Source organism: Sminthopsis crassicaudata, chromosome 2 (genome assembly GCF_048593235.1).
Source record: "Sminthopsis crassicaudata isolate SCR6 chromosome 2, ASM4859323v1, whole genome shotgun sequence".
Taxonomy (NCBI): domain Eukaryota; kingdom Metazoa; phylum Chordata; class Mammalia; order Dasyuromorphia; family Dasyuridae; genus Sminthopsis; species Sminthopsis crassicaudata.
The window spans coordinates 635,529,984-635,553,923 of NC_133618.1; the positions used below are offsets into that span (position 1 = coordinate 635,529,984).

At 37.6% G+C, this 23,940-nt stretch overlaps 1 protein-coding gene across 1 annotated transcript in view; it reads left to right on the plus strand.

Moving 5' to 3' along the window:
* The first annotated feature begins 1,202 nt into the window (after nt 1-1,202).
* Nucleotides 1,203-23,940, plus strand: part of DNA2 (DNA replication helicase/nuclease 2) — a 37,074-nt gene continuing 14,336 nt past the window's right edge. Inside the window, 10 exon segments of the mRNA XM_074296587.1 lie at nt 1,203-2,051; nt 2,053-2,198; nt 5,220-5,399; nt 8,072-8,255; nt 8,999-9,144; nt 9,782-9,913; nt 12,625-12,844; nt 17,839-17,956; nt 18,751-18,916; nt 20,174-20,368. Of these exon segments, the coding sequence (XP_074152688.1) occupies nt 1,464-2,051; nt 2,053-2,198; nt 5,220-5,399; nt 8,072-8,255; nt 8,999-9,144; nt 9,782-9,913; nt 12,625-12,844; nt 17,839-17,956; nt 18,751-18,916; nt 20,174-20,368 (2,075 nt within the window). The 5' untranslated portion in view covers nt 1,203-1,463.

The following is a 23,940-nucleotide window of genomic DNA, read 5'->3' on the forward strand; positions in this document are numbered from 1 at the left end:
GTATTCATTAATATTGAAACAATATTAAAATGGAGAATTATTATTTCTACCTGTTAATTAACATCCAATTAATCCAATGATAAATAATCCCTAAATTCCAAAATGACTATTAACATTTGTTTTGCTTTAAACTTCAGTGACAGAAATAGAGAAGTTGATCAATGAAATAAATCAAGTATACAATATTCAGAAATGAATAAGCACAGTGTTTGATAACATCAAAGATTGAATTCTTTGTGACCCTTTTGGGGGCTTTCTTGGCAGATACTGGAATGGCTTGCTATTTCCTTCTATAGCTCATTTTACAGATGAAACTGATGAAGCTGAAGTCACACAGCTAGCAAGTCTTCTATAGCCGGATTTGAACTCCTGAAGATAAATATTCCTGATTCCAGACTCTGAACTCTACCCACTGTGCCATCCTGTGATAAGACTTCACTATTTATCAAAAGCTATGGGGAAACTGAAAAACAATTTGGCAGAAACTGGCACCTCACACTGCATAATAGATAAGGCTGATGACCTTATCATCTCAAGTGAATGCTTTAAGGAGAGTAATTTTGAAGTTTGTTCTACCCACCTTTTTTTTTTTTTTTTTTTGTATCTCAGGACCATCTTGTTTGAAATCTTAAAATCCCATCAGACCCCTCCTACTACTTAAAGATAATTTCATTTGAATTTATTACTGTATTTTAAAGGTAGTAATCAAAATAGCACTGGACTTGGGCTTTGTTACCTTCTAAGTGGGTGGTCTTGCACAAGTTACTTGATCTTAGTTTCTTGCTCTGTAAAATGAGAAAATTGGGCTTCTTAGATCTTTTCCAGCTCTAAATCTTAGGATTCCATGACATTTATGTACAAGGAACGCTTTAAATAAATGTTTTTAATTTACTCGTTCAGTAAGTATGATTCACTGTTCAGGGCTATGGAAATCTGAAGACAGAAAAGAAATTCTATTGGGGGGAATAGAGTTGCTGATACTTAATTCGGTTAGTAGCTATGCGATCCTGAGCAAGCTACTTAACCCAGTTTCCTTCGGTTTCCTCGCCTGTAAAATGAGTTTGTGAAAATAAGGGGCTCATTTTTGCATGTATTTGGAAAAATAAAACACTATTAAAAAAGCAACTAAATAGTAAACCCCAGTAGTATCTTTGCCGAGAAAACCCCAACGAGAGCGGGACACAACGGGAAAATGACTCAAGACTAAAATAATTATTTTACTGATGTGAAAGGGGAAGATACGCCAGCTGGAGCTGCCTTCTGTCTGGAGCACAAGCACACCTTGGGCAGGGGTGGGGGGAGTGGGAGCCCTGCCCATCCTAATGGGGTGGGCCCGGAAAGAATACCGTGCCCAGGGAAATATCGAGAAGCATCCAGCCCCTCGAATAGAGCCTGGAACCTACTAGTTGTGCGACCTCGGGCCCATCTCGCGCCCCGAGTGCCTCAGTTTACTCATCTGTAAGATGAGGATACCAGCAGCACCCCCTCGCGGCGGCGGCGGGGCGGCGTTTGCCAGGTGTTGTAACGACAACCTTCCAGGGGTGGGGATGACAAGGCTGGTCTTGATGCAGTCCGGAGCACCGGCGGCGCGGCCAGCACACGTGCCAGGCAAGCAGCGGGAAGCCCAGCCCGGGTCCCGGGTCCGGGACACGCGCTCCGGGCACCGGGGGCCCCAAGCCCAGGGCCGGACCACGTGTTCCGTTACCTCTTTTTCCTTGCGGAAAGTGCCCTGGAGAAGATCACAGAAAAAGACTCAAAGAAAGTACCCCGGGCCCTCCGGGCTTCCCAGCAGGGGGCTCGGCCTCCGAGGGGCGGGACGCACGCCGGGGCCCCGCGCTCAGGGCCGGACCACGTGTGACTATTTGTTAGTTTTTTTCCTTTGGGGGAGGAGGGAAGGGGAATTTGCAGCTTTTGCTCGGGCGAAGGTCTGTCAGAAGGGACCAAAGGAAACACTCCGGGGCCCGGGCTCCGGCTCCGCCCGCGCTGGGGGCGGGGTGGGTGGAGGGAGAACTTCGGGCGCATGCGCAGCCGCACCACCGGCCCCTTCTTTCCCCTCGGGATCCGCCAGTCCCCGGGGGCTCAGCCTGGGACCCCCGGGCCAGCAGAGCTATGGACTTGGAGCTGGAGCTGGAGTTGGACAAGCTGGAGCTGCCCAAGGGGAAGACGCTCGCGGAACAGGCGTCGCCGCCCGCCGTCCAGTGAGCCGCGGGGCACGGGAGGGAGCGGGAGATTTGAATGGAGGGCGCGGGAGCGGGCGCGGACTGCGCGCACTGAGCCCTCTAGGTCCCCGTGCGCCCTCCTCCCTCCCCTCCCCCCAGACCCGGTGCAGGAGGGGGCGGAGCCTGGAGCCCCGGGGGTCGGGGGGAGAAGGGAGCGGGGTGGGGGTCCGGTCTGGGAGGGAACATTCCCAGAGGTCTTAGGCTGGCTGAATGAATGAGTGAGTGAGTGAGTGAGAGTGAACGGGGTGGGCGGGCCCAGCGCCGCTCGGTGCCCTGTCCTGGGGAGCTCACAATCCAAAGGGGAAGCGCCGTGCAAACCCCAGGGGTCCTGGAGAGCCGGAGGCCGCGAGGGAGGCCGCGAGGGAGCCGTCGGGGAAGTTGTGCCTGGGGGTGTGGTGTGCAGAAGGGCCGCCCCTGGGCACGTGGAGCCCGAGAGGCTTCCCGCTCTGGCGGAGCTCCGGGCGCCGCGGGATCGATCCCGGACTCCTCAGAACAACGCTTTTAATCAGGTTAACCAGCAGTTATGGTGAGCACCTTCTGCTACCCGGCACTTCGGAAAGTGCTGTGGACACGAGGAGCTACGGTCCCATGGGGGACAGAGCCGAGTTGGTGTAAAAGTGCTCAGGGACCGTCGGCTCTCCGAGAGCCTCCGCAGCTGCGGGTCACTGCGTCCGCGGGAGCTGCCGGCCGCCTTTGCTGACACTGGCGGGTCTGGGAATGAGATAAACCGGAGGCAGGGGGAGGCCGAGAACGCCCCGGCCTCTCGGGCTCCTGGTGTCCTCCTCTCTCCCGAGGAGCTCCGTTCTGGGCTGGCTCTCCTGCCGCCCCTGGCGGGGGCTCCCGTGCATTCCTACAGCACAAGCGACCCAGGATGGCAAAAGGGAGCAAGCATTAAGCACCCACTATGTGCCAGGCAGTGTGCTGAGCATTCCACAAATAGCACCTTTGAGCAAGAATTTAACTTTCTTCATTTTACAGGTGAAGAAACTGAGGTAGACAGATGAAATGGCTAGTTTAGCTATAAGGCTGAATTAGAATTCAGCTCTTTCCATCTCCAAGCCTACAGCTTTAGCTGCTGTACCAACATATTGATCAATTGCTTGTTGATGGACTCCAAATTAGGAGCCCCTGAGGTAGCTCAAGTGGAGCTGGATTCCAGGAGTCTGAGGTGAAAAAGGGACGCTTTCTTCTGGAGGGCGCCTGGATACCAGATGGGCTGTCCCGGATGGGGAATGGCGCCGAGCAGTCTGAGTGGGTGACGGAGGGATGGCTGTAAGATCTGAGGGTATTTTGGGACCCGGATGTTAAGGACTGGGGACAGTAAGGAGCCATCTGACTATTGATCAGTGATGGGTCACAACTGCTCCATAGAAAAATCAGTTTGGGGAGAGAATGAGTTGGAATAGTGAGGGATTTGGGGATCACCTAGGAGGTTATTGTGGCAGGGATAAGGGCCCCATCTCAGAGCAGCCAATGGAAGTTATTAGACAATCTGTTGTGGGGTGCTGAAGCTGAGAAACATGAATACTGAGCCACTATGTAAGATCCTTGAAAGATTGGGAAATGAGAGTGGGCTCCCAGGTCTGGAAGGAAGCAGATGTTCCAGTTTTCCAAACAAAGGGAAGAGGAGGCTGAAAATCAAAGATTCTTGAGCCTAACTTTGATTCCAGGCAAAATGCAAAGTTATACTATTAAAGGGAGGGTTTATGAGCATCTAGAAAATGAAGCAGTGGTTATAACAAGCCAGAAGAGCTAGACAACCTCTCCTTTTTTTTTTTACAAGTTAGATTAGGGAAGACCTTGTTGCAGGGCACAACCAATGAGAATTTCTAAGAGGGACAAGTCATCGTCAGAAGACACGGGTCCCTCCTCAAGTTAGACCCGCATTTCCACTTTCTGGGAATCAACAGAAATAGTCCAGTCCCTCTGCCACATGACAACTTTTCAAGTACATGAAATGACTCGCATTTTAAAACTAGAAGGCAATTTTTGGCTTAATATAATGAAAAAGTTTGTAATATTTCAAGTTTTTCAAAAATTGGGTGGTTTATCTTGTTAAATATGAGCTCCCATTCATTGAAGAGTATTCAAATTGGGGTAATTTGAACTGTCATAGAAAAATGAATTCTTTGTACATATTACCAGCAACATTGTGTCTTTATCAACTATGATACACTTAGCTCTTCTCAGCAATATAGTAATTCCAGACAATTCCAGTAGACTTGGGATGGAAAATGCCATCTGCATCCAGAGAGAGAAATATAGAGACTGAACATGGATTAAAGCATAGGATTTTCATCTTTTTTTGTTTTTTCTTTCTTGTGGTTTTTCCCTTTTTTCTGATTTTTTTCACATGATCAGTATGGGAACATGTTTAAATGATTGTCCATATATAACCTATATTAGATTGCTTGCTGTCTTGGACAGGAAGGAGGGAGAAAAAAAAAATTGGAATTCAAAATCTAATAAAAATGGAGATTAAAAACTATCTTTACATGTAATTGGAAAAATAAAATATTATTGAGAAGAAAGAATGAATTCTTGCATGAGGATGGATAAGTTGACCTTTGATTTTCCAGTCTAATCCATTTTTCCAGTTCCTCATTAACGCTAACATTTTCCTAGTTCTACAAAGACCATTGATAGCTTTCTGTTCTGGTTTCTCTCATCTCTGAAATTTTTCCCGCTGCCCTTTTCTACTGTCCTTAGCATGAATCTACCCTTAATACTCTTAAAGCTTACATTTTGAAACGCTAAAAGAGGAGCAGATCACACATTGCATCGCTTTGCAGAAATTTTTCTTGAAGAATTATTTTAGATGAAATCAATTTGTCCTTCCTTAGTTTTACCTATTTTAACAAGGTGTAATTTTTTGCATTAACTTCTCAGAAGAATTAAATTTGGAAGAGGATCTCTTCTAGGGGTGGTTTGAAGATGAAAAGACACACAGAAGATGTTCTCATTTCTTGGTTGTGCTAATCTATTGTCTCTATTCTAAAGCTTTCAGAAGAAAATGGCAGCAGCCTTTCCTGATGCAATCCTGAAACGAGGAGTAGATAATCGATATCTGGTATTGGGAATCAACATTGTACAGAATGAAGGAAACCCGGAGAAACATCTAATTATAGCAACTTCTCAGTCATTGGAAGATCAAGAGCTCTGCATCCTTAGGAATGATTGGTAATTGATATATATATATGTAGTAATTGATGTGACATTTATTTTGCGCTCAGCATCTTTAGGCCTCTGTTTCCAAAACCACTTGAGGAAATAAAATGAATAACTCTAGTTTTGTGGTGATTAAACAAAATGTTAGTGCAAGTATTGTTATCTTTTTTCTTATAGTTAAAGAAACTGAGGTTCATTGAGATAAGTTTGTCTAGTCATGCAGCTGACAGAAGTAGAGTGAACACAAAGAACATTGTCATATTATTATCTATTCCTTTTTCCACTTAGATCCTTAGTCTCTTCAGTTGTAGTATGAAACTTAAATTAGTTTTTTTTCTTTTCTTTTTTTTTTTTTTGCTGAGGCAATTAGGGTAAAGTGACTTTCCCAGGGTCACACAGCTAGGAAGTATTGAGTGTCTAAGATCAGATTTGAACTTGGGTCCTCCTGACTTAAGGGCTGGTGCTCTATCCACTGTGCCACCTTGCTGCCCCCTTAAATTAGTTTTTAAGAAGAGTCAAATTTTGAGTTTTGAATTCTCTTTCTTCTGGTTCTTCCTCTCCCCAATGAAAAGGCAAGCAATATTATTTCAATTTTACATGAGTAGTAATAGCTTGCCATTTATAAAATTTTAGGAAATCATAGGAATGCTGAAAGACTTAAGAATGGAAGGATGAATAATGAAGACTGAAATTCTCTACCCTTTGAGATTAGATTATACATGTGAAAACATTTCCATATTAGCTCTGATGCAAAAAAAAAATGGTGAAAAAAAAGTCTGCTTCAGTCTGCACTCAGAATTTATCAATTCTCTCTCTAGAGGTGAGTAGATAGTATTTTTCATCATGGGCCCTTTGGAATTGTTTTGGATATTGATCAGAGTAGCTAAATCTTTTTGCAGTTGCTCATCCTTACAATATTGCTGTTACTATGTATAATGTTCTTTTTCTGCTTCATTTTGTATCAATTCATATAAATCTTCCCAGTTTTATATATATATATATATATATATATATATATATATATATACACACACACACACACACACATAAAGCTTTTTATTTTCAAAACACATGCATGAATAGTTTTTGACATTCACCTTTATAAAACCTTGTGTTTCAAATTTTTTTCTCCTTCCTTTCTCCCCGCTCCCTCCCCTGGATGGCAAGTAATCCCAATATAGGTTAAATATGTGTAATTCTTCTATACATATTTCCACAATTATATTGTATGAGAAAAGTTAGATCAAAAAGAAAAAAGGTGAGAAAGAAAACAAAAATCAGGCTAACAACAACAAAAATACTGGAAATTCTATGTTGTGATCCATACTCAGTTCCCACAGTCCTGTCTCTGGGTGAAGATGGCTCTCTCCATGATAAGACCATTGGAACTGGCCTGAATCGCCTCACTGTTGAAAAGAGCCATATCCAGATTTTTCTAAAACCATCCCCATTATTTCTTACAGTATTATCTCATACTATTCCACCACAATCATATACTATAATTTATTTACTCCCCAGTTGATAGACCTCTCTTCAATTTTTAATTCTTTGCCACCATCAAAAGAGTTGCTATAAATATTTTTGTACCCTTAATTCTTTTCCTCTTTTTTTTTTTTTTTTTTTTTTTTTTGATCTCTTTGGGATATAGACCTACTAGTGATATTTCTGAGTTGAAATATCTATAATTTTATATCTGCTTGCTTGTAGTTGCAAATTGTTTTCCAGAAGAGTTGGACCAATTCATGACTGCACCTACAGTGCATTACTTACTATCTGTTTTTCCACGTCCCTTCCAGCATTGTCCAATTTGTAAAAGTGAGGTGCTACCTCAAAGTTGCTTCAATTTGCATTTCTCAAATTATTAGTGATTTAGAGGATTTTTCCCAATGACTATTTGAAGCTTTAATTTCTTCTTCTGAAAACTGTCTGTTCCTATCCTTTGATTATTGGGGAATGACTCTTATTTTTATAAGCTTGGCTCAGTTTCTTATATATTTGAGAAGTGAGACCTTTATCAGAGAAACATGCAGTAAAACCAGTTGTTTTTTTCCCCCCTCACTCTTCTTCTTTTTTTTTAGTTTTGTCTGCCTAAAATTCTTGTTTTCACACTTAGAGCAATGCTGATCTTGGGTTTATGCCCGGATTTTGAGATGCAACTAAAAAGCCCTTTATCCTTGTTACATTATGGACTTTCCATTTCTAACATCTTAAGAAGACATAGGTGTGATGAAAGGTTTTAGAATGGGAGAATAAGTAATAAAGATGGAGATTAGATTATGTAAAGGTGTGTAGTTTTTCTTTAATAGTTTCTGGGACCTAACCCTTGTTTGGAGGGTTTTTGTTTGTTTTTGTTTTTTTTTTTAATTTGAAGGGAAACCAGGATTGTGTTTATGCATGTTTTAAAGTTGGAGGCAGGTAAAGTCTTGTGAAATAATCAGTGTTCTGTCTTCATAGGTAGAGCTCTAATTAGGTCTCCTTTCTTGTGTATTTTATTTTATTTTAGCCAAATAGTTGGGGGTTAAATTACTTGCTTAACACAACTAGGAAGTGTTAAGCGTCTGAGGTTGAATTTGAACTCGCATTCTCTGACATCAGTATTGGGCTCTCTTCACTGGACCTTCTAGTTGCCTCTTTCTTGTGCATTTTAAATGAAGCTCCTACATGTCATGTATTTTTATTTGCAGGAATGACCTTTCAATAGAGCCAGGAGACATCATTCATTTGGAAGGAGAATTCAAAACAGGTGCTTGGATAATAGATAAAGATTTTGGATATTTGACTCTTCATCCAGACATGCTGATATCTGGCACTAGTGTAGCAAATAGCATTCGCTGTATGAGAAAAGCAGTTCTGAGTGAAAAATTTAGGGTAAGTATGTAGAAGATGTTATAGCTGATCCAAAGACATTGTCTGTAATACTTAACAAAGTATTATCAAAAAGAAAATTACTTCTAGTGATGGTTTTTGGTATGACGGTGTCTTGTGAATCCATTTCTACTGTAGGATAAGAAGACCTATTGATAATCACTGTTGTGTCCTGAGGTTTATTTCCTGTGGCGAGAGTATTCTTTTAGCCTTCTTGTCTTAAAAAAGCACAATAGTTATATTGTAAAATAAAGAACAGAATAGTAAATGAATTGTGGGAATTTGTGTTGCATATATTTATTTTCCATTTGATCATTCTATAGGGAAAAAGGATAAGAAATAATTAACTTAGTACTTGAGTAATATTTCTGAGAAAGGCAAACTTAATTTTTTGCTCAGGCTTCTATTGATGATTATGAAATTTTCTATTTTAATATGTTATTTGAATATTTGTACTAAACATTCCTTCATTAGGAACGTTAAGCATTCCTAATCATGTCTGTTCTTAGTAGATTGTAAAATTAGTTTTTTGAAGATTATTATTTTAGACATTCTACATCCTGAGAATTTATTGAACAGATAAGAGATAAAGGAATAGTAGATGAAGGAACATATTTCATATTCTCTTCTCTTGGCTATTTAATATTTTAAAAATATCAGTTTGTTGGGTAACTAGGCATGTAAAAAAAAAAAAAAGGTCTTTTAACATATAACACATCAAAAATACATCTGCCATGTTCTTATAGAGCTGTGATTCTAATTCCCACCAAATGTTGATCGGCACAGTCCTGCACGAAATATTTCAAAAAGCGATAATTGACAGCTTTGCTGAAGAAAAAGTCCAAAAACTTGCTCTACAAACTGTTCAAGAAATAAAACATCTGAAGGAAATGTAAGTAACAATCAGAATTAGAGATAAAATGCTTTTATAGAAATACATTTTCTGGAATCTTCAAAATGTTTGGATTATACTGGAGTTTCTGTCCTGTTTTTTGCTACTCCCCATTTTGCTATGTGATATTGCCCAATAAATACCTGTCTAGAATACTGGGGAAGGCATTAGGAAATAAGATAAAGCTTTAGATAAGCTAATGTAGGCTTGGCAAAGGTGTTCCCGTAAAGAAGAGTCCCTCTTGTTCAGGGACTTCCTTGGCCTGTAGATCCCCAGCAGAGAAGTTTGTACAGCAGTTGGAAAGAAGCTTGTTAGCTGTAGGTAGAAACAAGAGGCAAGCAAGCATCTGCTACAAGGAGATGGATTGGTCATGCAGAGAATTTGAAAGGAGTTGGGGGAAATGAGCTCTGGTCAGTCCACAAGCACTGAGCCGCTCATGGTTCCTTCTCATGTGATGTTCACCTATATATATTTTGGGAGCATGCTCCATTACCTTCCTCACCAAGCAACTTAACTAGAGTCTCCCTCCAGGAATGGAGGTAGTATTGTCTTTGGTTTGGGGCTGCATGTCTCTGCTGTCTTTGTCCTTTTTATTTTTCCTTTTTTATATTCAGTATTTTCTCACCTATTTTTAAAGGTACCACTTAAAGCTGAAACAAGATGAATTTCAACAAGAAGTAGAAGACTATCTTCCATCATTTTCCAAATGGGCTGAAGATTTCATGCGTACGCCCAAGGCAGTGGACTTTCCCAAGATGCCTCTCACTTCGTAAGAAAGCCTTTCTGGTTTGACCTTATTGTATTTTTTCCCTTTTTTTGGTAGTGTTTCATTTTTCCAAATACATGTATAGATAATTTTCCAGCCTTCATTTTGTAAATTTTGTGTTCCAAATTTTCTTTTTCCTTACCTCTCTCTTCCCCAAGGACAGCAAGCAATTTGAATATTAGATTAAAATATGCAATTCTCTCTCTCTCTCTCTCTCTCTCTCTCTCTCTCTCTCTCTCTCTTAATCTCTGGAAGGATTTTATTTTATATTTTTGCAAAAAAAAAGTATGTAGGCTGGTTTTTGAAAAATGCAAAGGCAATCTTTTTACTTTCTATACTGAAGCACAAGTTCCTTCTCTGATTTCACCATTATTGGGTATTCCTGAAGTTACAGAGTATGAAACTACATCCACCCCTCATAATGTCTGAGAAGAATCTCGTATTCTAATTCTCCACTCTTGATTACATAAACCAGTCTCAGCTCTGTGTGAGCTTACATTCTTTAGAGGGAAAACTACTGGTAAAGGAATGGGGGAAGGGGGCAAAGTCCCAAGGATTCCTTTTTAAATCTAAAACTACCACTCCTGATTATAGTCTTTGATTTCCTTGTTACAAGTCTAGACTCCCATTTCTTAGGTTTCAATTTTCTAATTTAAGTTTAATTTCTCTGTATTAATTCAATTTTCCTAACTCAGTGGAAACTAAATCACCATCTAGTTCTCAATATGTGTAATTCTTTTAAACATATTTCCATATTTATCTTGTTGTACTAGAAAAATCAGATCAAATGAGAAAGAAAAAAACCAGACAACTCAAAAAGGTGAAAATAGTATGCTTTGATCCACATTCATTCTCCATAGTTCTCTCCTTGGATGAGAATTGCATTTTCCATTCAAAGTCTATTGGAATTGCCTTGGATCACGGAACTGTGGAGAAGAACCAAGTCTTTCATAGTTGATCATCACACAATCTTGATGTTGCTGTGTATAATGTTTTCCTAGTTCTGCTTGTTTTATTCAGCATCAGTTCATGTAAATCTTTTTGGACCTTTTTAAAATCAACCTGTTCATCATTTCTTATTGGAAATAGTATTCCATGACATTCATATACCATAGCTTATTCAGCCATTCCCCAACTGAGGGGCATCCACTCAATCCCCAGTTCCTTGCCACTACAAAAAGGGCTGCCACAAACATTTTTTGCCCATGTGGGTCCTTTCCCTTTTTTATGATCTCGTTGGCATATAGGCCTAGTAGAGACACTGCTGGCTCAAAGGGTATGCACAGTTTGATAGCCCTTTGAGTTATCAAATACCATATGAAATACCCAAATATCATAACTTATTTAGCCATTCCCCAACTGGAGGACATTGACTCAATTTTTACTTTCTTGCCACTACAAAAAGACTGATACAAACATTTTTGCACGTGAGTTCTCCTTTTTTATGATCTCTTTGACATATAGACCCAGTAGAAACACAGCTGAATCAAAAGGTATGCACAGTTTGATAGCCCTTTTTGGGCATAGTTCCAAATTGCTCTCCTGAATGGTTGCATCAGTTCACAACTCCACCAACAATGAATTAGTGTCTCAATTTTCCCAATCCCCTCCAACATTTATCAGTGTCTTTTCCTGTCATCTTAGCCAATGTGCAAAATGTGAAATGTTACCTCAGTGTTGTCTTAATTTCTCTAATCAGTAGTGATTTAGAACATTTTTTTCATATCACTAGAAATGGCTTTAATTCAGATGAAAATTGTTTATATCCTTTAATCATTTATAAATTGGGGAATGACATGTTGAATCATCATATCTTTTCATGGCTGTCTTTTTTCAAGTCAGTCTTTTGAAAGATTTAAAAATTTCTGAGAAAATAAAATAAGTGAAAAACCAACAACACTGTCACTTTTTTTTTTTTTTTTTTTTTTTGAGGCTGGGGTTAAGTGACTTGCCCAGGGTCACCCAGCTAGGAAGTGTTAAGTATCTGAGACCAGATTTGAACTCGGGTCCTCCTGAATTCAAGGCTGGTGCTCTATCCACTGCACCACCTAGCTGTCCTGACACTGTTACTTTTGCAGATGATATGATAATCTATCTATAGAACCCAAAAGAATCAATTTAAAAATTGATTGAAACAGTTAATAACTTCATAATTTCATAAATAATCACCCTTTCTATTTATTCCCAATAAAACTCAGCAAGGGGATATTAAAATTTTTTTATTCAGAAATAGCTACAGGATATAAAAAATATCAAGGCACACATAAGAATGAGCTAAATACAGTTACAAGACCCTCTTTACAGAAATTTGTTGTTATTCAATTGTTTCAGTCATGTCCATCTCTTTGTGACCCCATTTGAGGTTTTCTTGGCATAGATACTGGTTTGCCATTTCCTTCTCCAGCTTATTTTACAAATGAGGAATCTGAGGCAAACAGAGTTCAGTGACTTGTCCAAGGTCACACAGTAAGTGTTTGAGGTGGGATTTGAATGCATGTCATCCTGCCTGCAGATCCACCTTGCTGTCTCTGACTCACCAAGATCTCTTGACTGGGACATAGCCCCAGATCTGACTTCCAACTCAATGATCTTTGCATCAAGCTGTTTTAGTCTTTTTAGGAAGACTGGCATGTTTCTACTTACTGATTGGTTTATATGTATCTTTTTTCTCCTCATTTTCTTCAGAAGAAATATGTAATTTTTTTTTTTTTCAGATTAAGTGATAGAAACAAGAATGACTCATGTTGTAGGATTCAAGTAACAGAAGCGCTAGATATTGAAGAGAATATTTGGTCTCCAAGATTTGGCCTGAAAGGCAAGATTGATGTCACAGTTAATGTGAAAATCCATCGAGGTTCTGAAGCTACTCATAGAATAATGCCTTTGGAGCTGAAAACCGGCAAGGAGTCTAACTCTATTGAACACAGAAGCCAGGTAACAGATGCACATTCTTAAAATGGAAGATATTTAATCTATTTAAGAGCACATTCTGTTCACATTTCTTTAAAAGGCAATAATGTGGCCTTTCTGTTTTAATTCCAAATTGTGGCTTCCAATTTTGGGAATGTTTCCTATTGATCCATTTTAAGGAAATTTATCTTAGAAAAGTATACTATTGGGGCAGAAAGTTTGGGAAAAGGTAAGGATAGTAGCAGAGTTGTAAACTTACCCTTTCAATTCCCTTCCCCTCTCCCTCACAACTATTGAATTTCATCTAAGATTAAATAGGGAAACTGTGTATTATTGGTATGTTAAATGATTTGAGATTCTCTCAACCAAAGTAGATGAAAGTTGTGACTTTCAAATAAGCCGAAAACCTAAATGTTCATGGAACACAGACATTAAAACTAAATAATTCTGACTATTTTTGAGGGAAGGAAATAAAATCTAAATCATTACCATAATAAATTAATACCATGTTATCATTTATTATTTATCAGGAAACATTGATTATAACATAACTATAATAATGTCATCAGTTGTAGATTGGTAATGAAAAATTATATATATATCTCCTTTATAAATTTGTATTATGGAGAGCAAGTCATTCCTTTTTCATATCTAAAAAAACTTTACATCATAAAAAGTTGTTATATAAAATATGTTTGTGTTACATCTGAGTTTTGGAGTGAATTTTAACTCAAGACACTTTCCATCTTTGTAGCTGCTAAAAGTGTTCTGGATAACACACTATTGAAATGAAAGTTTTAAGTTTTAGATTCAAGCTCAGAGAAATTTTTGGTTATATTTTTGCAGCTTCTGACTTTACAAATGCTGAGGATTGAAGGAGGAGAAACCATATTATTTCTCCAAAGGCTTTAGTTTTGTACTTGAAAATTGTGTAAGTTGGACTGAAGGTGTAGTTTTGAAATTTGACCCAATTGTGGTCCTTATGAGCAGGGCAAATGGAGCAAGATTTAAAGAGAAACAGTTTATTTGAAGCCATGTGCTTGGAGAGCATCATGGGGAACTTCAAACTTTTCACTTGATTTTCACAGACAGGTTTGACTGAAATCATCTGGGCCAAAACACTTAAGAGTCTGAAAAAGGGCTCACTTGCTGTGCCACCAAGGTGAATTCTTTCATTTTGTTCAACTTCTCTGAAAGCAATAAGATAAATCATATACGATTCGGGGGCAAGTATAGTATAAGAAGTCAGCACTTTTTGTTGCAATGACCAAATTTCTGCTTTCTAGAACAAATTTATAATGGAACACTAATGTGCAGAAAATAAAAATAGAATTCTAAATATGTAAGAGTACAATAGATAAATCTTAACTTTGGGATTTCTTTATTTTAATTAATAGCTCGTCCCTGATTTCATGCCAAAAATCCATTTCTAAATTGATTATTTGGAACTTGTAGCCCATTTTCAACATTGAAACAATATTATTATGTGTATTAAGGTCCCAGACTAGCCCTCCAAATTATATTGGGCATGGGAAGTTGGCTGACTGGCACTTTGGGTGGGAAGATTGGTGGAGGAATTATGGTGGAATGGGATGTGAGTAGTTGTTTATATATATATATATATATATGGATCTTCTGAAGTTGTTAAAGCATTGTCAGTAAAAAAAAAAACCCAAATGGAGTCGCAAGGAATCTGACAGTGCTGAAACGAGTGATCGTCAATAACAACAAAGTAGGGATAGCATTACTTGTCCTTTGTACTTCAATGGTAACCTTAAAATTCTTTAAGCTTTAAATTTTTAAGCTTCAATTTAAGCTTGAAGTTCAAATCTTTAGTAAACTTTAAAGTTGAATTATTGAATTAAAGCTAAATTTTTATCATAAAAAAAAACATTGGCAGTAAGTATGAATTACGTTCAGTAATCAATACAACAAAATGTTTAATATTTAATTTATTATTTAATAACAAAACAGCCTGCCATGTTTAGATGACCAAACTCTGTGTGAATATTATTTTTTCCAATATGAATTTTTTCCATTCCTTACTATCTTGGCAGCTGAATTACTCTAAGTATTCCTGGAAATGATTTAAATAGCAAAGCTCTTGAGACTAACATTTTCTTTGGAGAGTCTTTATCTTTAGCATACTCTTTCTCTGTTAATTTCAAAAATCTTTTGTTTCTTAACTGAGCTAGCCACAGAAGAAGCTTAACTTTTTAATCTGGTGGCATAGCAACTTAAAAAATTAATATTTTATTGTTCCAAATACATGCAAAGATAGTTTTCATTATCTACCTTTGCAAAACCTTGTGTTCCAGATTTTCTTCATCTCTCCCCCACACCCTCATCCCTAAGATAGCAAGCAACCCAATACAGGTTAAACATGTACAGTTCTTCTAAATACATTTCGATATTCATCATGTTGCATAAGAAAAATCGGATCAAAAGGGGGGGAAAAAAAGCCAACAACAATAAAAAGGTGAAAATACTTTGGTTTGATCCATATTTAGTCTCCAAATTTCTTTCTCTGGATGTGGATGGCATTTTCCATCTTAACTATATTGGAATTGGCATAGCAGTTTTTAAGTAAAATACTTTATATTTGTTTTTAAAAAACCTAAATTCAGCACTTAGCTAATAGAACAGTTTGCAAATATAATTCATGTGTTACTGTTAACATGAATCTTTTTATAAATTGACACTTATCATCATTCTTTAAATGAAAGGAAGTTAATAGCTCTCAGTTTGACCTGTAATATTTATGCATTTGCATTTGTGGAGGTTCTACAACTGTTGAAATTATATTAAGATCATTTTGATTTTAATCTTTAGGGAAGTGCGTAAAAAATAAATGACTCTGAATTCCTTAATTGTGTTCCTTGTAGCTTTCTCAAACTAAAATTGATATAATATGTCTCAGATATCAACAAGAATACTAAATTGGCCCATTGAAATAATTGAAGCCTGATATTCTGGACAATAATTCCTAGCCCAGATGTCAGCACACTCATTGTAGTATTATAGGCCTGTGTTAGTAGGCATTCCTGCTGTTATCCAGCCGGGTCCTAAAGAGTCACTCAGGAATGTCTGGTGGTCTCAGGAACTCCTTCCTTTCTCTTCTTCCTCATTGTCTCCCACCAGGTATTGGCTGAATCTTCTACCTTTCTCACCTAGTTCCAATCTTGTCAGGGTTGATACAGGATGGCTTCTCTTGTGGCAAGAGGAAATTAGAGGGAGGAGAAAATTGCTGACTACTTTTTTCTCTTTTCCCAGCTGTTCTTGGCTTCCCTTGTTCTAGTCTTACTCTTGGTGGTAGTTTTGGGGGTGATGTTGACACCAGATGATGGTAGGCACCAAAAGCTGGGGTTCGGTCATGTGAAGAATTCACAATGATCCATTCTCTTTGGCAAAAGGTAGATTTATTTCAAGGAATAGGTAAATTTGAATTGAAACTGAAATGAAAAAATTAGGAATGGTAAATTTGAAATAGAGTGAGAGAGCATATGAAAGACAAGTTTCTCAGTGGAACTTACAGTTACTTAAGAGAAAAGGACCATGAGGTTGGGGCATATCTTTAGTTGGCAAGCTGAATTTTGAAAGGGACTTAGCACCCTAAAAGAGTTAGTTATCCAAGAAAGAGAAGTGGGGATGAGAGGTGGTACCATGTGGTGTGGGGAAAAGGTAAGGAGAAAAACACCACAAGGGAGAGTGCCATGGGAACTGACCCCAAAGAAGGCGGCAGCCATGGGATGGCCCACAAGTAGATTTTATTGGGAAAATTTAACCTCCGGGACATGACTGGGATTTTTGGCAGGGCGTGGCAAGGTGAGACTTCCTGAGATCTGTACAGAGGGTGGGTCTCAGGGGGTTGACATAACTTCAATTTCAAACTGTTTGACCTCCCCAGAGGGTGAGACCATAGATCTCTAATAGTGCATTCTGCCTGCTTGCTTCAGGGATCAAATCTTTAGTTGCTCTTGTCCATTCGGGACTTCATTAGTAGTGTCCTTGAGCTCCAGTGATCTGGATAAGCCGAATCTTTATTTCAGTGAGTCACATTCTTCATGGAATTTGAGAAAAAAAAGATAAAGTGAAGATGGGTGCCAGGCACAAGAGCCTATTAAATTATTGTCCTGTCTCTGTTTATTAATTACAGAAAGTGAGATTGTCTTCTTCTGTGTCAGGAGCCAGTGGAGATAACTTGGTCAAAAAGAACAGATAATAGTCTTACAAATGGGGAATGGAAAGCATTAGAAGGAAAGGGCTATCTTAACACTAAAGCCCCGAATAAGGAAGGAAATGAATGAAAAGCATCTGAGTAGGAGGAAGAATATGGCCTTGGAGGTTACACTGACAAGAATCCTTGGGCTTTCTTCCATGGTTCCTTACCATTTAGTACCCAGTCTCTGATCTCTTTGGTCTACTGTGAACTGCCAATAGCCTTGAGTACAGAAGGACAAGGAAGACAGCACAGATGAGGAGGAACCTGGGTTCCAGCATAGTCTTACTAGAAGGGCCTGTGAAGCCCAGATTGGAATTTTGAAGGTGTTTTTGAATAGAAACACACTGTGGTTAAGTTCTGGAGTTCAATTAACATTATACTACAGGTGCTTTATCAATCAAATTGGGAACCTCCATAACACTCTTCTTCTTCTGTGGGAAAATGCTTTTCGTATTTCAAACAAGACATTTACCAGTGAACTTTGGTGGTAGAACCTATTCTTAAGTTAGGACTGACTGTTTTTGCATAGTAATTCTGACTAAGATTCTGTATATGTAACTTTTAATGCATATAGTATATAGTAAGACTAACAAATTCTGGCCTCATCAACTCTGGCTAACAATGTAAAAATCAGGAAAGTTCTCTATTTTGGCTTTTAAATAGTTTTTTTAAAGATATTTCTTCAAGGTGAAAGTGAAGTTGAGAGGGATATTAATGTTTAAGAAGGGAGAAAATATTTGCTATTAGCACCATATTTTTTTCTGTTATTTTTAGAAATTTTAAAATTATTTGTTAGGTTGTTCTCTATACACTACTAAGCCAGGAAAGAAGGCCTGATCCAGAAGCTGGATGGCTTCTCTACCTCCAGACTGGTCACATGTACCCAGTGCCTGCCAATCGTCTTGATAGGAGAGGTAAGGACCCCATCAATGTATTCCTTGTTCTTTTCACAGTTAACACAAGTTTTTCAGTCTTCATTGACATACTATACTTGGAAAACTATCAGCTCTTTTGCAGTGTATACTGTAGCATTATCTGTGGTCATAAATGTCAAAAGACAAGAAAAAAAATTTAAATTCTTATGTTTAGATTTGAGAAAACATTAACTTTTTAGAATTCTATTCCTGAAATTCCAGAGTACCTGGGTTCAAAGGTAGCCCTAAATGCTTACTAGCTTTTTGATCTTAGGTATGCCACTTGACCTCTCTAGGCCTCAGTTTCCTGATCTGTAAAATGAGGTGGTTTGATCTGGTGGTCTCTGAGGTCCCTTTCGGACTAAATCTGTGATTCTACAATTTTTTTTTTTTTTTTTTTTTGATATTCAAATAGTAGCTACTAAAATGTAGGAAGGAAGGCAATAGCATTTATTAACTATTATGCCCCAGATACTGTGCTAAACAATTTGCCAATATCTCATTTAATCTTTACAATAATGCTGTGAGGGGAATTCCCTTATTACCCCCATTTTACAGATGAGAAAACTGAGGCAAATAGGTTAGCCTACTTGCCCAATGTCAAAAGTATCTGAGGCTACATTTGAACTCAAGTCTTTCTGACTTCAGCTTCAGTGCTCCACTTATTGCATCACCTAGCTGCTTTAGCATAATATTTATGCTTATATATGAGCTTGATAGTCACAAAGCATGTATGGTAATCAAATCAAATTAAACTGAATTCAATATTTTTTCTCTTTAAAAAAAAAAAACAGAGTTATTAAAGCTAAGAAATCAGATGGCATTCTACTTGGCCAATGGTATCAGAAAATCGACTGTGGGAAAAGAGCAAAGCCAGCTTGCACATTTGCCACCAATCGTTAATGATAGTTATACGTGTAAATACTGCTCACAAATGTACAACTGTGCTCTTTATAGCAGGTAATGAGTTTCATATTATTTAAATTTGAATTATAGCTTTTTAAAAATTATATTGGGGACATTTTTAATGTCATATATACAGATATACAGATATATATGTTTGTACACACCTACACATATACACACTTCCTTCCTATATAGAGAGAGTGCTATCACAATTTTGTTATAGAATGAGTTCAGCTTAACAATGATGACAGAATTGACCTTTTAGGCTTTATTATGGTTATGAAAGTGCTGCTTCCCTCCATTTGTTTCAGATTATGACCCCATAGATATAAGTTCTCTTGCCCTCACTACAGACTACAGTCCATTCAGTATGGATTAGTTTCTTCTTCCCTCTCTCCCTTCCTCCTTCCCTCTTTGCCTTCCTTCCTTCCCTTCCCTCTTTCCTTCTCTCCCTTCCTTCTTCCTTCCTTGCTTTTCTCCTTCTTTCTTCTCTACCTTCCTTCCTTTCTTTTCCCCTTCCTTCCTTTCTTAGTTGTCACATGTATTTTTTTGCATAGTGTTTTATTTTTCTAAATACATGTAAAGATAGTTTTCAACATTCATTTTTGTAAAACTTCACGTTCTAAACTTTTCTCCCCTTTCTTAACTACTTTCTTACCTACTCTGTCCCCAAGACAGCAATTATGATATGTTAAATATGTGCCATTCTTGAAAAATCAGATCAAAAAGGAAAAAAAAAACACAAGAAAGGAAAAAATGCAACAAGCAAACAGATAACAACAAAATGGTGAAAATATGCTTCGAACCATGTTTCGCCTCCATAGTTCTCTCTCTGGATGTAGATGGCTTTTTCCATCCCAAGTCTATTGGAATTACCTTGAATCACTTCATTGTTGAGAAGAGCAAGATCATAATTGATCATCATATAATCTTGCTGTTGCTGTATATGATATTCTCCTGGTTCTATTCACTTCATTATGCATCAGTTCATCTAAATCTTTCCAGGTTTTTCTTTTCTTATAAAACACTAATATTCCATTTTATTTCTATGCCTTAATTTATCCTCCAACTGATGGGCATCCACTCAGTTCCCACTCCTTGCCATTACAAAAACAGCAGCTACAAACATTTTTGCACATGTGGTCCTTTTATGGATCAAAAGTCTTAAATCAGCTTAAAATATTGAATATCTAAAGTAGGAGAACAATGATTCATATTGCTAAACCTGAAACTCTTATTTACTTCAGAGATAGTTAATGTAATAACAAAAACTATCTCCAGTACCTTTCTGACACAGCATTTTGAATTTAGAGCAGTGGAACAACAAATGGACAAGAGCTTCATCCCACTTGCCATGCTGCCTAAAATTGAAAAGGCTACACAGCACCTGAAGCATTCCCATCTCCAGTATTTCAGCCTTTGGTATCTAATGATGACCCTGGAATCCCAGTCAAAGGATAACAAGAGAAGTCACAGAAACATATGGTTAATGTCAGCTTCAGAAAGGTAAGCAGAAGGTTTTGTTTTGGTAGACACCTTATTGTGTAGACTCTAGAATCAAGTAGAAAGAGCTTGGATTTGAAGTTGGAGCCTAGGTTGAAATTCTGACTCTTCTTATTTATGATACCTGCATAGCCTCATGGTATAGAGAATTGAGGGGCTGGAGCAGTTGATCTCCAGAGTGCTTCTAAGGCCTTTCAGAATTAGAATACATCATTAATTAGATACCTTTTGAAGATGCATATCCCCATATTTCTTTTTCTTTTTTTTTTAAATGGGAAATTTTCATTTTTCATTTACAGTAGAAAGAATATTAAGCAATCACAAAACATTTCCCATATTTTAAAGGTAATTCAAAAATTTTTGCATGGTTCCAGCAGCTGAATTCTTCCACAGTTCCATTGATTCAGTGATGCTTTACATGCACAATTTCAAAAATAAAACTTACAAAAAAGAAACATCTAGACTAGTTTTACATGCAAATCTTAGGAGTCCCCCTGTTGGGCACCAACTACTGTGTGGAACTGCCATCAGTGACTATGTAACCATAGAGGGGGTTCATGTTAAAATCTTTATTTTGTTTACATAGTAAAGCTGATTTTAAATGGGTAATAATAATAGCAATTAAATTTTCAGGAGAAAGAATAATATTAGCTATTAATTTTTATAATGAAATCCTGTTCCTGGCATTTGGGAATTTATATTTTTCAAAAAAAAAAAACTGCACTTACCTATCACCTTATGCTCAAAATTATGATCCACAACCAAGAAAAGGATGATCCGAGATGCATTATTTCAGTGGAAGTGCATTTTTAGTTAACTCAGTAGTCAGTGTTATATAGGGGGATTATTCAAAAGGCATAATAATGTTTTGGGGTTTTTTTGTGTTTGTTTTTATTTTTTTGCTAAGAAGTGTTAAGTGTCTGAGACCAGATTTGACTTCAGGGCTGGTGCCCTATTCACTGTGTCACCTAGCTGCCTTGCATAATAGTGTTTTTGTAGAAATGTGAGAGTTAAAACAAATCACTGAAGTCATTACTCTTATTTAAAAAATCCATTCTTTTCATTATAATAAATAGAATAAAGATGATTAAATTCTTTCAGTTTTAATACAGGACATTTCAAAAGATCACAGTATTGCCAGGTGAATATTGGAGATAAAAAGATGGTTTCTTGGGATTCTGAAGCTTGAGATCACAGCCAGGTTTTTTTCCTTTTAAAAAAAATTTTTATTAAATGCATTCTAAATAAACCTTTCTGTTGCTTTTTTTCTACTCATTGTTAAGCTGCAGTCCCAGACCTAGAATTATATAGCATTTTTCTTCATGAGTTCTTTGGAATTGTTTCAAATCATTGTCTTGTTCAGAGTAGCTCAGTCTTTCACAATTTTTGCTATTATTGAGTACAACATTCTGCTTCTGCTTACCTCGCTTTGTATCAATTCATATGAGACTTCTCAGGTTTTTCTAAAGTTATCCTGCTCATCATTTCTTACAGTACAGCATGTGTGCATCCCTTACTCTGTTGATGGCTACCTTCTTATTTTCCTATTCATTGGATGGCCTGTTTTCTAAATGTTCATTTTCACATTTGTCTTTTTCCATAGAAGTCTAATTCTTTATAAATGTCTTGAAATGTTTGGGCACATTCTGAGAAAATTTAGTGACTATCAAACATTTTAAACTGAATAAATACTTGAAAGAAGCTAGGGAAACGACCTAATGTGAGCACTCTTTATTTTTTCTTTTTTTAAATTAATTTTATTCTGAACTTCAGCATCAAAAAAGCAGAATTGTGTAGCAGAATATGGATAATTTCTATCTCATATTTCTATCTCATTGTTATTTTTTTTTGCTTTTTTAAATTAGTAAGTAATTTTTAAAAATAGTACATTGATAAATTCAATAGGGTCCTTTTTTTTGGGTGGGACTGCTTTTTGTTTTTTTCTTTTTGAAAAGTTCTTTTTTCCAAATGAAGTTTTGTCTTTTCTGCCTCCCACTTCTCAAGCTACTTCTATTCCTGCATTGGCCATAACATGTTGCTTTTAAAATCATCCTTTTTGTGCTTCCTTTTGAACTTCCTCCTGTTCTCTTCAGTGCATTTTTAAAAGTTCCGATGGCCCTCCTCCTTCCCTCCATCCTACTGCTAACCCTATTTGTCTCGCATTTATTTAAAAAAAAAAAAAAAAAAAAAAAAGTAGAAATAGAAAAACTCTTGTAATGAAAAAGCATGATCAAATAAAACAAATGTACAGTATTCGTGTCCAAAATGCTTGTCTCTAAACTAGCCCTCAGTCTATATTAGGAAGTTAGGAGTAAGTGCTTCATTAAAGACATGTTTGATCATTGTTCTGATCCCAGGGCTTAAGATTCTCAAAGCTGTGTTTCTTTACAGTGTTGTTATCCTAGTACAAATTGTTCTCCAGATGCCCCTGACCCATGATTCCCTGAATTCTTTTCTTCCATTATTTCTTAGAGAACAGTAATACTCCATCACAGTCCTACACAAAATTTGTTCAGCCATTGCCCAATTATTAGGTACCCCCCTTGGGATTCTAATGGGTTTTTTCTTTTCTTTTCTTTTTTTTTTTTAATCCTTTTAATCACCTCCTCCAAGGCCAGGAAGTTTATTTTGCTTGCAATTCTCCATTATTATTCTCCCTTCTTTCTGTCTGGAATCAGAGTATTTCTACATAAACTGAGAGAGAAAGAGACAGAGACAGAGAGAATGAGAGAGAATGTGTGAGAGAGAAAAAAGAGAGCAGAGAGATTCACCTACTGTCCTCTTCGTTATCTTTTCCTCCTTGTATACTTTTTTTCTCAGCAACCTAGTTAAGATAAGTAGCAGATTTCCTACCCCCACTCCTGTGACATCATGTCTTCCTCCTTTTCTCCTTTCTCTTTCCTCTCTTCCAACTGCCAGGACAGAACTATTCTGTCTCCTTTCAGAGCCTCAGATGTTCTTACTCTCAGCAATTGCTATGCAGCTCAGGTCTTTCCAACTGAAATTTCCAGATCTTCTAATAAAGGTCTTTTTTTTTCTCCTTTAGGATTGTGCTCAGCTTTGCATGGTAATTATTCTTGGTTGTCCCCCTGTATCTTTTGCTTTTAGAAACACTGTGTCTTAAAATCTCCCCTTTCATAATGGAAGCCACAAGATCTTAGGTGATCCTGACTGTGATTCTGTGGTGCTATGTTCTGCTTTTTCTTAGATCCTTTTGGTGTTTTTCTTTTATGTGAGCTCTGGATTTTGGCTATGTCATTCCTTGGGATATTTGAGGTTTTTTTGTTGTTGTTGTTGTTTTTTTAAGGAGATCGATAGACAGATAGATTCTATCTTCATTTTGCCCTTTGATTCTGATAGTTTCTGTTTATGATATTTTGAAATAGTGTCCTTTCTGATGTCAGATACCTTCCTCTCATCTTTTTTTGTTTTGTTCTAATATTTCCTGCTATATTATAAGGTTATCATTTCTTCCTGGCCTCTTCTAGAGAACCTGGCCTGGTTCCATTTTTCAAGTAGTATATTACTTGGGAATGATTTACTAATTTCCAAGCTATTTATTCTCCTTTTATTTT